The sequence below is a fragment of the Podarcis tiliguerta genome (genome assembly GCF_965153285.1).
Source record: "Podarcis tiliguerta genome assembly, chromosome: 2".
Taxonomy (NCBI): Eukaryota; Metazoa; Chordata; class Lepidosauria; order Squamata; family Lacertidae; genus Podarcis; species Podarcis tiliguerta.
In genome coordinates this window covers 79,945,562-79,959,806 of record NC_139535.1, presented here as the reverse complement: position 1 = coordinate 79,959,806, position 14,245 = coordinate 79,945,562, and the positions used below count along the sequence as shown (strand labels likewise).

Sequence of the window (14,245 nt, the reverse complement as noted above, 5' to 3'; positions counted from 1 at the left end):
TTTTCCCTCGATGATGAAGGGAAAGAGCTACGATTAAAGTGCAAATTGAACCTTGTCAATAGCTAGTAAAGATCACGCACAGGCACCATCTCCAGCCTATCCGTCCCAGGAGAACAGACTGGAGCAAGACATAACCACCTGCTCTAGGATATTGGTTTTTCCGCAATGGTGGCACCACTGTTTGCTGGTACGTAGTATAGGAATCTGGAGGCGATCGAACACAGAAGGCCAGATTCCTGATAACCTGCTGCTGTTAAGAGATACAGGAGGGTCACAGGTGTAGCTCAAGAGAAGAGAAAAGGTCTGTGCAAGCTTACTTTAGGGTAGAAATAGGTGTGCAGCCCCCCCCCCATCCTTTAAAATCCATTCACAATATTTAGTGTTATAAAAATGTAATACAAAAGTCAAAGCAAGATTGTGAGGGTGGCAAAGAGGGGGGGGGGCGGCGGTGGCTTAGCATGGCCTTTCTATGCCTCTTGGAGCAGAAAACCCTTGCTCCAAGACACAAACACAACGCTGCCTGAGAGGGTTTTGGGGCAGCCAGACTGGGGGGCTTCAAGTCTTCTCCTATCCTCTATGCCAAGGCAGAAGCTTGCTTTGTAGTCCGTGTGTGGATAGTATGCAGAAGACCAGCACTTCCAATATGCAAGTACAGTGGTGCCTCGCAAGACAAAATTAATTCGTTCTGCGAGTTTTTTCGTTCTACGAGTTTTTTCGTCTTGCGAAGCACCAATGTGTATTGACGGTTTCCCATAGGAATGCATTGGCGGTTTTTTTTTAAAAAGGCGCAAGACGTTTTGTCTTGCGAAGCAAGCCCATAGGGAAATCCGTCTTGCGAAGCAACTCAGAAAATGAAAAACTCTTTCGTCTTGCGAGTTTTTCGTCTTCCGAGGCATTCGTCTTGCGAGGTACCACTGTATCCATCCCATGAGCCCCCAAAACACACCATTACCTTTTAAGCCAATGCTTACCACAAGAAATAGGAAAATCCCTTTGAGATCAATACAGTACTTTTTTTTTGTTACCTTGATTTAAAGGGGTTGTTTTTAATGACCTTAAGTAGATGTGCATGAGAAGTAAATCACTTCAATATAAGCAATAAGGTTAGGGTTTTCTTAAAAAAAAAAATCAGCTACATGACCTAATGTTATTCAGCTCACTGGGGATTATCCTCACCTAGCAATTAGCCAAACTCAGTGGGGAGAAACAGGCTGCATCAGCTTGAAGCAATAGATCGAGTCCCTTGTGCTCAGTCACAAATCATAGCAAAGTCAGAATTGCCCTTGCCCTTAATGCTTGTCATTCTTCCATGGTTCCAAGGAGTCAAATTAGGCTTTCATTAGGAATAAACTACTGTTTTTAGAGCTTTACTGCATGTTATTCAAAATAATTGTTTCATCATATGGTTGTATGTTGCTCGCTCTGAGTATCAAAAGGATATAAATAAATATTCCTTGCCGGAGTGCTCGTCCCTTACTCTCCTGTTGTTGCATGGATCTAGTCTGAGAGATCAGGCAACTCTGGGAGAAACCACTTATTTTGAGCACCCTGTGATTTCTTTTACAATATGGAAGGGAAAATGCAAATTTCCTCTTGCCATAGTCTCTACAGCCATAGTCTCAAAACCACTGCAACAGGGGTGACAGAAAGGTGAATAATTAATGTAGTATTACCAATGTCACTTCAGGGACAGTCATGCTAGAACAAACTTAAAAGTAAGGCCTGCACATCCAAGTGAATTTCATATGCAAAACAAATCCCAAACCCTGACAAAAACAGGCCAGAGAAGCCGCTTGGATTCGATTCTAACAAAAATATTCTCCCATTTACTCCAATGTAAATCTGAAACACTAAAGTCAACGGGGTTTTACTCCAGATTTAGAAACAGCAGCGATTAATGATCTTCCTAACACGTAGCCTTGGAGGCAGCGAGCATTCGGGTAGCACTACACAAACAAGTATCAACAACAATTGCTAGGAATTATGATGCACAAACTGGCAAACAGTTTCACAAGCCATCCAAAACTGCAAACATGTGCCCACTGCTAGCAAAGAAATGAAATCAGACTGACACAAGGAGATCAAAGCAACAGTTTGGGCTGAACTCTTGTTTGGACCACATACTATGCTGCTGGATTGAGGGGGGAGGGGTTGAGGGGAGACTGAAAAATGGTACAGAAAATCACAGAGATTTGGCAATACGGTGCAGCATGTATATATAGAATACATCTATTAAAATATGCAAGGTTATACCAAACTGGAGCCTTTCCCCCAGGCATATTCATATAAGTACATACATAATACTTCAGGGCCACCCATGTGACAGGCTGGGCCAAGTGGGTGCAGGTTTGTCCTCCTGCTTCTGCAGTGTAAATGCTGGGTTAACCTCACTAGAGGAATCCAGAGTTGGGGAGGTAAAATGACCAACAAGGCTTGCCTGTAGCTAAGAGGCATGCAGCATAAAATTTGGGGAGAAAACCAAAGGAACTCCTCCTTCAACTATGGACCAAATATATTGCAAATCCATGCCAAGTGAAAAATCATGGAGACCTCTTTCAGAAAGAGAGGTCCATGCATCTCATACAGAACCTTCATTAGGTTTATTGTTGCAGGTTTTAGAAATTAGGCAAAATCAAACGGAGCATAAATTTGTACAAGCTTGGTATAAGGAAACAGATGAAAAGTATGCCCATGACAACAAATGCTTCTCCTTCCCTAAAAGCAGAAGCATCCCACAGTTTAGGAACTATCTGGTACTGTCCAGGGAACATTCTCTATAACCAGGGATGTTGCCTGATGAAGCTGCCTACCTGCTCAGCAGGGTGGAAATCCTACATCTTCAGAATTCGGCATCCTTCACCGCCTCCTTCACAGACCTTCTGTGGAACCCCTCCTAACAACAGCTGGTCTCCACCTTCATTTGCAACAATGCCTTTATTCAGACACCTTGCAAGACAAAATACATTTCGCACACCAGCACGTCCTTGAGATCTCTCCGTCACCAGTGGAAAGAAAGTGTGACACGAGAGAGGCCTTGCTGATTTTAATCTTGACTCTATTGTTAAGAGGGGAAGGATCCAATTATCAGGCTTCCTCCCCGTGTGGAAAACAAAGAGAAGGACCATGAATTGCAAATACAGAGTGATTTTTGGCTGGATGAAATCAGCACCATGCCGCTTCCCAAAGCATTGCTCCACGGGTTACCTCTAGCTGGTGTGGCTATGTCAGCACTGGCCATGGTAAGCGTTCTTGTTGAGAAATCAATGTTTCTACCCCAAACAGAGGTCTGCTTCTGTGGAGCAGAGCTACACATTATACAAGCATGTCTGAAGGTTCACGTACGTGCAGAGGCAAGAGTGGAAGGGGCACCTAGGGTTAAGCACACACCTCCCACTTGATCTCCCCCTGCAACCCTCCCATCCCCGACCCAATAGTGTTAGGAGGCAAACAGTGAGCTTGGAGCCTCATGTTTGCTTCATATGTAGTTCCACTACAAGAGTCTGTGCATTTTCACTAAAATAAAAAAAGAATTTTTTAAAAAAGGGCAGAACCTGATGTCCAAGCAGCCCATGTTTCTCATCTCTTTGTTTGCCAAGAAGAAAATACTCTTTAGGCAATTCGCTCAGGTGCCAAAAAATTCCGCCACTTCCACTGGCCTTGTAAATCATGAACAGACTAAAAGTCCAATAGTGGACCCTTCTTTCCTTAAAAAAAACCCCCTAGGGTTTGGGTGCTTTGATGGACTGCCACCCCCCCTGAAGTAAGCCAGGCATTGGTAGGAACTTTGCAAGAACCAATGTTTGAAAAGATAGCCATAAAGGTGGAATTGAGAAAGAATACTGCATCAGCTCACACAATTCCAGGCAGGGAATTCTGGAGGAACTGTCACTGACCATATGGATTAAGGCAGCGCCTAAACTCCTGTAATGGTTGCAGCAGAACAGAACTTCAGGCAAAGTGAGACACAGAAGTTACCAAGGGGAACCCCTCCCTTACCACAATTAAATAGAAAAGATGTCATACCTTTAGCTACAAAAGCAGTTCTGGCTGCTCCTTAAAAGCCCTCAAGATAATTGAACTTAAAGCTTTATGCCAAGCCTCCTCTAAGGGAGACGGATTGGCATTGCACAGTATAAATAAATAATATACACAGAAACAAAAATAAAAGCTCTCTCTCTCTCGATCCAAGCCACCTCTTCAGAAGCACTCTCTCTATCCATCCTTTCCTGGGCTGAAAACCACAAACTAGTGTGGAGGCATCCAATCTTCTTACCTCTCTGCAGAACAGCAGGGTAGGGGATCGCATATAAATAAAAGGAAGACAGACCCCTCTCATCTCTCCAAGCACAGCAAGGAGACAGAGGTTAATTACTACTGGACTGCATTTTATAGAACCAGCGGCCTGGTTGCTTCTGCTGTCCCTTCAAAGTTCTCAAGTGTGCAAACCTTTGTGTGTAAGGAGGAAGTTTTTTTAAAAAAAGAAAAAAAAAGGTGTGGAAACGGTGGGTGGGAGGGTGGGAGATGTGAATGAAGTCAATACATGGATTTGAACTACCAGTGACAACAGAGCTGGAAAAAAAGGCAGTGCAGACAATGATCAACGGAGGTGGCCCATGTAATGCAGGCCAGCTGTAGGACTGTCCGTCCCCCATGCCATCTCGGGGGCACGGTATTTGCTGGGTAAGGGGGCCCTCCACTCCATCTTGCGTGATCTGTCTATGACCTCCACACCCTCAGTACAGCGTGGCCAGAGGGGCCTGGTGCCTTCCAGACAGACTTGGGACGGCAGCACCACTTCCTCATTTGCTCAGGGCTTCTTCGAAGATGATCTCGCCATTGGGCTCGGTGGCAGAGGCAGGGTCGTCTGCATCGCTATCCGTGGTGCCGTCGCTCTCCTTGCCGGAGCTCTCGGCCCCCCGTAGAAAGTGCGTGTTGTGGGGCGACAGCGGATACAAGACATCCTGCAGGGCACCTACCACCATGGGGCTGGTCAGCAGCTCCTCGTCGGAAGAGTGCAGCGAGTCGTCATCCACCGCCAGGTGACTCACAATGTGGATGCCATCAAAGCCCATGGAGTCCTCAAAAGGCTTCTGTCCCTTCATCAGCCGAATCTGCAGGGAGAAGGCGTTAGGGCAAAGATAGGAAGGGGGGGGGGTCCTGCGAACCCTCAGAGTACAACTCCCACTGTCTCTGACCCTTTGGCCATGATGGTTGGGGCTGACAAGAGTGGGGAGCCCCAATGTATCCAGAGGGGCGCAGGCTCCCCGCGGCTGCACTGGGACAGCCATGATGGACTTGGCACTCTGCCTAATGGGACCGTTAGATGACATTAACTCTGATGCAGAGAAAGAACCCACGGTGGAGAGGACGCCTCACGCAGAACATGCACAAAAAGCTCCTGAAAACAGTGGCGATCCTGTGCTCAGGGAATAAGTTGAAATGGAAGCCGCGCCCCAGATCAGAGGGTTATCAAACCACATATACAGTCTCCACCCTGGTTGGAACAGAAGAGCACATTTGTCTGTGTTACATGAACATCCCCTCCCAGGGCTGGCAAGGAATCTGGGCTGTGAAAATGAGTAACTTTTGAGAGGGAAGACTTTTCCGCAGGTGTGCGAGAGGCAGAGATGGCTAGCTTTACAGCAAGAAAAAGGGGTTGTTGTGTTTTACATCACATAGGCGTGGGGGGTAACTTACTCTGCACCTTCCATCATTACCCTAGTTCTCGCCCACTGAAATCTCCTTCCTATGCCCTGGTGAGAGTCTTTGGAGCTCCTTTGCAGTGAGTTCCAACTGGTAGCCAACCACCTGGTTGACTCGCACCTTAAAAGCTGACTTCTGATCTCTATCAGCTCCTGAGGAAATCAGCAGTTTTGTAAGCCCCAGTCGCTTATGTCTGTTCTCCAGCTGGAGGCCCTGCGCAGAAATAGGCAGCTGGGGAGAAGGAATGGGGACACAGACGGAGGCGCATTTGTATTCTTCGATTGCAAACAATAAATATTAAATCTTCAAAAAGAAAAACAGGCAGCCGTGACTTGATGCAGGGTGCTAACGGAGGCCAGCAGAGAAGACACCAGAAGTCACACAACCCCCCCAACCCCTTGGTGGATCCCTCCTCCCTTTCTCCTACTAGTTTGGGCTCACCTCTGCCTTGAGCTCATCAATCTGATCCTTGAGTTCACGGATGTACTGGGAGGAGTCGGAGTTGTTGAGCTGGCCCTGAATCATCCCTTCTTCCCTCTGTGTGGAAGAAAGAAGAGATGGGAATTTACAAGGGTCGGATGCTTGGCAGAGAAGGAAGTGGAGAGAAAGCACATTTGCTGTTTCCTCCTCCCCTTTGTATGCATTATTTCACAGGCTGCACAAATGAGCAAGCACTTTGTCTACATTATACAAATTTGACACAGTCCGTGTGACTGATTGTTTACGTTTTGAAAAAGGGATTTGGAGAAACAAGACAGTCTGTATTTCCTCTACAGAATTCCTTATGTAAACAAAAAGTTGAATGCTTGATCTTCAGGTCTCTTAAAAAGAAACAAAAAACTTGTAAGCTGTGTAAGCAGAACTAAATAAGGGGACCAACACTGGCTACCCCTGGTTTAAACAATGACAAATAAAACATGTTTTTAGCCACCAGACCTCTCAGCTAGCTGCAGACACAAAAGGAACAACAGTTCATACAACAAGAAACAAATACTCCTGGGGGGAAATTGCTGCTTTAGGTACAAGGCAGGTTCATTGCTCCTTATCCTCCTTGCTCCCTAACCTGGATCTCCAGCTCAGCAATCCGCTGCCGCATCTCTGCCACTGCAGCCATGCTGTCGGCTTCTCGCAGGCGCACAGCCATCACCTCTTCTTTGCTCTGAAACAGAAAATGCAAGCCAGTGGCAGCAGCCCAGTGGAGTGCAAGCAACGAGGTCAGCCAATGGGGGCGGTGGGCAGTACATTGGGGGTTGGGGGGAGGACCGCCTGCAGTTTCTTTTGGCAGCTGAAGATCTCACGAGACCCACAATGAGGGCACCAGTGCCGAGGAACTGATTTGGAGGGTGGGGTGTATTCTGTAAATTTGCATGATTTCTGCTCTGAGTTCCTTGACTTCAGAGCAGCAGTGCAGCAAGATTCCTTCCTTGTCATGCATGAAAGGCTTAAGAGAAAGCAGCCTATGTCAACTGCACGGCATTAGACCAGATCTCACCTTGCACTCGGATTCAGCATGCTTGCGCTTGGTCTCACTCAGCTGGGTCTGCAGCCCCTTGTTCTGGGCCGTAAGGTACTGGACCTTTTCATGCAGCCCAGCACACTCCTGCTCCATCCGGTTTAAATGGTTGCTGTGGATCTGATCCTGGAATAAAGGCAAGATGACACTTGGACCCTTCCAAGACCAGACACGCTTATGACAAATAGGTTGGTGTGCACCATATTCTTACGTGGCACACTCTGAGTGTACTCAATAAGTGCCTATAATACAGTACAAAACCCTATACCTTCACTGACTAGAGTGTCATTGTTTGCATGTTAAAAAACCCCCAAACCAAACCAGGTCTTCAGTTAAGGAGATATGCTCACATTGCAAGTGGAAAGATCTCAAGTCAATTCCTAGCCATAAGAATAGATGGGGAGAAATTTATGTTTTTCAAGGAGTTTGTGTGGAATTGCCATAACTGCAACTCAACAACAACAACAACAACAACAAAAGATTGTCACCTGGGTTTCAAGTTCCACCACCCTCTGACGCAGTTCACGGACTTCAGCTTGGGCCTGCGTCTCACGCAGACGGAGGCTCATCAATTCGTCTTGGAGGTCATTCATTGTGTTCTTGCGAGGAGATTCCTTCCATCGCCCGCCTGTCCGGCTCAGGTGGGCCTAGAGTGAGGGAGACAGAAGGATAACCTTCACGTCTTAATATAGGCATATGATGCTCATTGGTCTCAATACTCCCATGTGCTCTACTTTAAGACCATGCTATTTCCTTATATGCTGTGATTGCTTATATATCTAACTAACTTTTATTTAAAACCCTTGCTTGGCATGAGTATCAGATATACTGCTATGTAATTTACAGGTCAAGCCCTTGCAGTCTTCCATAAAAAAGGGGGTTACCATATGTCACCAAAACAGCAGCATGTAGGAATTCAGCAACAGGGACAAGGAAGCAGGGCACTGCTTTAGTGGGCCACCATTCCAGTGGATCATACCTGCCAATTGTCGTTGAGCTCCTTCACCTGCTGCTGCAGTTCCCGAAAGGATTTCATAGCCTCAGACTCCCGCACTTTCATAGCCTTCAGCTCTTCCTGAAGGCGGGCCACATTGTTTTCATCTGGAAGCAAGCTATTCTTCTGCCAAGGGAAGAGGGTTTGTGATATTGTTGAAGCATTTCAACCCACTCTGGTGCCCCAAAGTCCAAAATTCTGAAGAGTGCAATCAGGAAAATCAGACCTCTTTAAATATCACACATGCTACCTAGAGTCCCAGGATGAATATACCCAATAAGTTCTGATGAGTTTTGTGAGGATGAATCTCACCCAAAATTTCTCTTTCCCTGCTATCTTTCCCGTGACGACAATTTCTCCTGAATGCATCTTGATCATGATAAAATCCGTATTTAAACTGCCCTTGAAAAGTGCGGTTTTCAACAGTTTTTCTGCAGAAACTACTGATGCAACCTCAAGGTGTATATTCAGAAAGGAAGACTAATCATAGAAGAGCAAACAAGAAAAGGTAATCTCTTGACTTTTCCTTGCTGAGACTGATAAGTGTAAATTCACCCCCCATAATACAATCTTCATCAACATGAGCATTGCAGAGAGGTCTGTATCAAGCTTTTGGGAGCTCAGGCCCTACTAGCCTAGGTTGCTTTCTAAAACATGCATGTTTCATGCTAGTCCTTTTAGCCAATGTACCTTCTCCATGTCCAGCACTTTGTCCTGCATCTCTTTAAGTGCACTCAGGGTCTCAGACTCCCGCAAACGTGACTGTTCCAGCTCTGTTTCCAGGTGACTCACAAACTCCTCAGAGTAGCGGGGATTTCCCTGCAAACAGGATGAGAAACGTTGATAAAACCAGAGTGGCTGGGACAACCCAGTTGGATGGGCGAGGTACAAGTCATATAGTATTAGTATTATTATTATTACTACTGCTACTAGTTCCTAGATGTTGCAACCATCCATAAGCCTTCAGGTAACAAATGCCATCTTCAATGTTTTCTATAGTTTTTACTGCAGTGGTTGAGCGTGTTTACCAAAATGCACTTGTAGGGGGCAGAAAAGTAGGCAGGGAGATGCTTAACATTCTGCCACTGACCCTCCCCTCATGTCAAATTTGGCCCATGAGGCAGCTCCTGAAAAGAGATCTGGCCTGTGGAGCCTAAAAGATTCCCTCCCTCTGCACTAGGAAGACAAAGGTATATTTACTCGGTGCACATTCATGTGTTCATTAATGTGTGACCAAAATATGGCAAAACTAATTTTTAAAAACCCATGACTTTGAGTGCATTGAATTCTCTGTGCTATTAGGAAGAGAGAGAGAGAGAAGAAATAGGGGCTACTCTGTACTTCTTGGGCCAGGAAAACCACCAACACCAAACCAGTTCACCGTACTTTTCGCTTTATAAGACGCACCAGACCACAAGACGCACCTTTTTGGAGTTTTTGGAGGAGGAAAACAAGAAAAAAAATATTCTGAATCTCAGAAGCCAGAACAGCAAGAGGGATCGCTGCGCAGTGAAAGCAGCAATCCCTCTTGCTGTTCTGGCTTCTGGGATAGCTGCGCAGCCTGCATTCGCTCCATAAGACACACACACATTTCCCCTTACTTTTTAGGAGGGAAAAAGTGAGTCTTATAGAGCAAAGAATACAGTGCTTGTACCTCTTTAATTTCACCCCCTCCCCGTGCCCCGGACTGTTTCATTTGTGATGCCCATCACCTGCTGTTCCTGCAATTGCCGAATAGTGCTTTGAGCCTTCTGCAAATTCTCGGTTGCTGAACTGCACTGTTGCTTAACCACTGCCAGTTCTCGCTTGATGATGTAGTTCTCTTCAGCCTCCTGTGCGCGGGTAACTTGGCCCTGAAAAACAAGACGAGAAGCTATTATCTCAAGAGAAACACACCCACGTGTCATTTCTCTGTGGGATTCCAATTGAGGATGTGCACCGTCCTCCACTGCATCACTATGAGAGGCAATTCCATGTCCCAGGAGTCCCTTAGTACTGGGGAAAGTATTATCACCGCCAGCCCTCAGCTAAAGTGTGCAAGGTGATCTTGAGATGATGTATGAAATCAAGCAGGTATCCAAATGAGGAAATGTTGTAACAATGGGTGCCTGGGTACATGTGTGATCTGGTCATGATAAAGAGACAAAGTTGCTAAATACCCCAAATGACAATGCCCGAAAACAGCTGGCCATGGAACTGAATGGAAGGGAGGCTACCCTCAACTTCATCTTAAAAGGCACCCAGGACCTGGTGCAAGATGTAAGTGTTGATGAGCCAACTGGGAACTGTGACCAGTGTTATCAAATTCAACGTAGATGTAAGTGGGACATTGCCAGCAAAGTCCAACAGTTACATTTGACTTCAAAAAAGGAAAATTCTCAAAAATGAGAAAACTGCCGTTCAGCTTCCTTTTTACCAGTCAAAAGGGTCAAATCTCTCGAAGATGCTTGCAAGTTCTTCAAAACTATGACAGAAGCCCATTTAGAATGTATAGGAAGGCATTAGAGGCAAGAAGTCTTCCTTCAGAAAATGAAAGTCCTGCCCAAATGTGAAGAGCAAAAAGCAGCATGAACTTTGATAAAATAAAATAAAATAATAAAATAAAATAAATTAAATAAATAAATAAATAAATAAATAATAATTTATTATTTATACTCCGCCCATCTGGCTGGGTTTCCCCAGCCACTCTGGGTGGCTCCCAATAGAATAATAATAATAATAATAATAATAATAATAATAATGTGATAAAACATCAAACATTAAAAACTTCCCTAAACAGGGAAATGCAAAGAAATGCAAGCAGACAACAAGGGATGCAAAAAAAGAAAAGTTTGCAAAGCACATCACTAAAAACATTAAGACCAACAAAAAAATTGAATACATAAAAAGCAGGAAACTGGGAGGCAGTTGGATCTTTAAAGGATGGGGGAAATCAAAGGAGTGATAAAAGAAGAAAGTGAGATTGCGGAGGAGCTGAATAAATTCCTTGCATCTGTCTTCACTGCAGAAAATGCAGGGCAGATCCCTGTGCCTGAACTGAAGCAAACTGGTGAGAAGAGGTGAAGTTCTAGGCATCACTGACAAATTAAAACCAAACAAATCACCAAGTCCCATTGGTAACCACCCGAGAGTTCTTGAAGAATCCTTCAAACAAAAAAATATATGTCTTGTCCCCAAGATCAGTCTTGTATGGAAGAGTATAAATTGGCCACTCTAACACCATTTTTTAAAAAAGGAGTCCAGGATGGATCTGAGAAATTAATGGCTAGTTGAGCTCTCCACCTTTGACAGGTCATTTTGGCAGGTCAGCAACGCAGCTACTCCCAGCGGCACTGATCAGCACAGACAGCAAGCTTTGCTTGCCAAGGAACGATCAGGAGAGCACTTTAAAGCTCCTCATCTTTACCGCCCCACACCTGACATCACATATAGGGCAAGTGGCTGTGGTTTAGTGGAAAATAGCCTTCTTGGCAGAATTAGGACTGTTGCTGTTGTTCTTTAGGCTGCAGTTTTCCTGTCTCACTAACCTTTTAAAGTCCTTTGACAGTATCAATAAACATTTGGATAGGTGTGACCCAGTCAACCGTACATACTTAGTCTGACAAAAAGCATTTGATAAAAGTCCCTCACTGAAGACTCCTGAGCTTAGCAGTCATGGGGTAAGGAGAGAGGTCATTTTATGGATCAGTTATCTGGCTAAAGAACAGGAATCAGAGAGTTGGGGAAAATGGACAGTTCTCACAAAGGAAGGATGTAAGAAGTGGAATCCTACAAGGATCAGTATTGAGACTTGCCCTGGTAGACGGCCCAGTGAAAATGCAGACTTTGTGTGCGGCAAATGTGAAAAAGGCCAATTCCATGTTAAGGAGCAGGGAGCTTCATAATGCCCTTATACAAATCTGTGATGCACTTAGAATACTGTGTACAGTTCTAAACATCAAAAGTTATTTAGTAGAACTGAAAAAATTTCAAAAACGAACAACCAAAATGATGATGAGGCTGGAACAACTCCCTTGGGGAAAAGCTTACAACTTTTAGGGCATTTTAGTTTTGAAAATATGGCAAGTTAGGTGTGACATGACAAAAGTTATATAAAATTATGCACACAGAGTGGCTAGAGATACGTCTCTGCCTGCCACATAGAATACCAAAACCCAACACCATCTAATGAAGCTAAATGTCAAAAGATTCTAGAGAGACAAAAGGAAGCATTTTTCTCACAGTACATAGTTTGCAACCACAACATATCGTAATGGCCATCAATTCAGATGGTTTTGAAAGAGGTTTAGACATATTTGTGAAGGATAAAGTTATTAACAGCTACTAGCTATGGTGGCTGGAGTGCTTCTAGTATTGGATGCAGCACTTTTCCGAATGCCAGCTGCCAAGAATGCTGCTGTGTGCATGCTCTGCTTGTGGCCTTCTTATAGGCCTTTGGTTGGCCACTGTCAGAACAGGATGCTGGACTAGATGGGTCTTTGGTCTCATCCAGCAGGGTGGTTCTTAAGAGTTGTTTTTTAAAAAAGGGGTAAGCAGAGTAGCATTAATTACCATACCGGCTTCCCAAAGCATTGCTCCAGCGCTAGCCCTACAGAAAAAGGATTGTGCATGTAGGTTTTGCTCCCATTTTTATTTCACTTGGTTGACTAAGGAGTGCACCAGTCTTTTAATGCTACATGTGGTTAAGTCCATATGACATCACAAGGTATATGAAGGGGGGCTTCTCCTTTGAAAGCAATCCTATGTAAAACCCTTTGCATGTGTGCAAAGCTAAGCTATCGCTTTACTGAAAAGGCTAAGCTAGAATCTATCTCTCAGACACAAACTGCTTTGCTTGGAAGGCTTTGATACATATGATGCTTTAAAAGGCATCTAGCCCAGAAATGCTATCATGCTTCTCATTCCAGTTGTGCAACACTGCCCCCCAAAAGACTTCCAGCTCTCCCAAATCTACACAAGGCCCATTTAATACAATCCCCAGATCTACCTGCTCCGAAAGGGCCTGTTATGTTACAGAAAGAAGGTTCTGTACTCTCAGATTCTGCTTGGGAGGCACAGCCTGCAGCAAGGGTTGGGGAGGGCCAAAGAATTTCACGGTTTTCTAGGCACAACTGTAAAAGATGTGTGCCTTATTAGTTAAAAATTGTAATTCCTAGAAACTGTAATATTTATATGCCTTATGTCAGCATAAGATGTGAAAACATAATGTTCCAGGAATTTGTCTTTACACAGAGCCTGTGCCATCAGCCATATTGTGTATACAAGGAACAGATGTCCAGTCATCGAAAGCAATTCTCAAATTCAGAGAATACCTGTGGGCAGAGGCAGGAAACCGATTAGGGGACACCACGAAGCTCACCTTCTGCCCTTGAGAGGTATCTGTGACTTGCCCATGGACTAGGGGGCAAATGGGCTTCAGACTGAGGGAATGTGAGCCTCCTTCCTCTTTCCAAGCCCACTACGTCAGCCTCAACACCACACCAGCTTTTCTTCTCTGAATAATACCATCTGCATTCATCATGGTTCCTCCCCACCCCAAGTCTTTTCCGGCTGGCAAAGATCTTAAGTAGGTCCTCCATCAGACTTAATTAAGAACCACTTGGTGAGTGTCTGGGACCCATTAGAAGCACTACAGTGTCTCTCTCTAATTGGAAGCACTGTGTGCTTTTGCAAAATAGTTACCCTTAGCTGTACATCAATGTGTGTGCCAATGATACAAATACACAGTAAGAAAAACACAATGAGATAGCTGCCCTCAGAAGCTCAGGTGTGGTGACCCCAGGAGGGCATTTTCTGTGGCAGTTGTGGAATTCCCTCCCCCAAAATGGTGTGTGTGGCAACTTCACTGTAGTTGTTGGTGAATACAGAAGATGTGCCTCTTTCCCCTGGCCTTTGACACTCAAGAGATATTTTGGGACCCACACAATTTCTGTGACTGTAAATTGTGGTATTGAAACAGGCCGACGTGGGGGGGGGGTGGTGGTGGTGGAGGTTAGCTTTGAGAGATCTTTTAGAAAAGATCTCCCCGCCGCCCC

At 45.0% G+C, this 14,245-nt stretch overlaps 1 protein-coding gene across 6 annotated transcripts in view; it reads right to left on the bottom strand.

Annotated features, from left to right (window-relative positions):
• Positions 1–1,120: 1,120 nt before the first annotated feature.
• EVI5L (ecotropic viral integration site 5 like) overlaps positions 1,121–14,245 on the bottom strand; it is a 47,549-nt gene continuing 34,424 nt past the window's right edge. For 3 of the 6 annotated variants that reach the window (XM_083430748.1, XM_083430749.1, XM_083430750.1), the window contains 9 exons: positions 9,923–10,063; positions 8,901–9,029; positions 8,196–8,336; positions 7,705–7,863; positions 7,196–7,342; positions 6,767–6,862; positions 6,145–6,240; positions 5,824–5,934; positions 1,121–5,111 (listed from right to left, as the gene is read on the bottom strand). In XM_083430748.1, coding sequence (XP_083286874.1) covers positions 4,800–5,111; positions 5,824–5,934; positions 6,145–6,240; positions 6,767–6,862; positions 7,196–7,342; positions 7,705–7,863; positions 8,196–8,336; positions 8,901–9,029; positions 9,923–10,063 — 1,332 coding nt within the window. In that variant the 3' untranslated portion in view covers positions 1,121–4,799. The remainder of the gene's footprint in view (positions 5,112–5,823; positions 5,935–6,144; positions 6,241–6,766; positions 6,863–7,195; positions 7,343–7,704; positions 7,864–8,195; positions 8,337–8,900; positions 9,030–9,922; positions 10,064–14,245) is intronic. The other 3 variants (XM_083430752.1, XM_083430751.1, XM_083430753.1) reach the window with 1 other exon arrangement.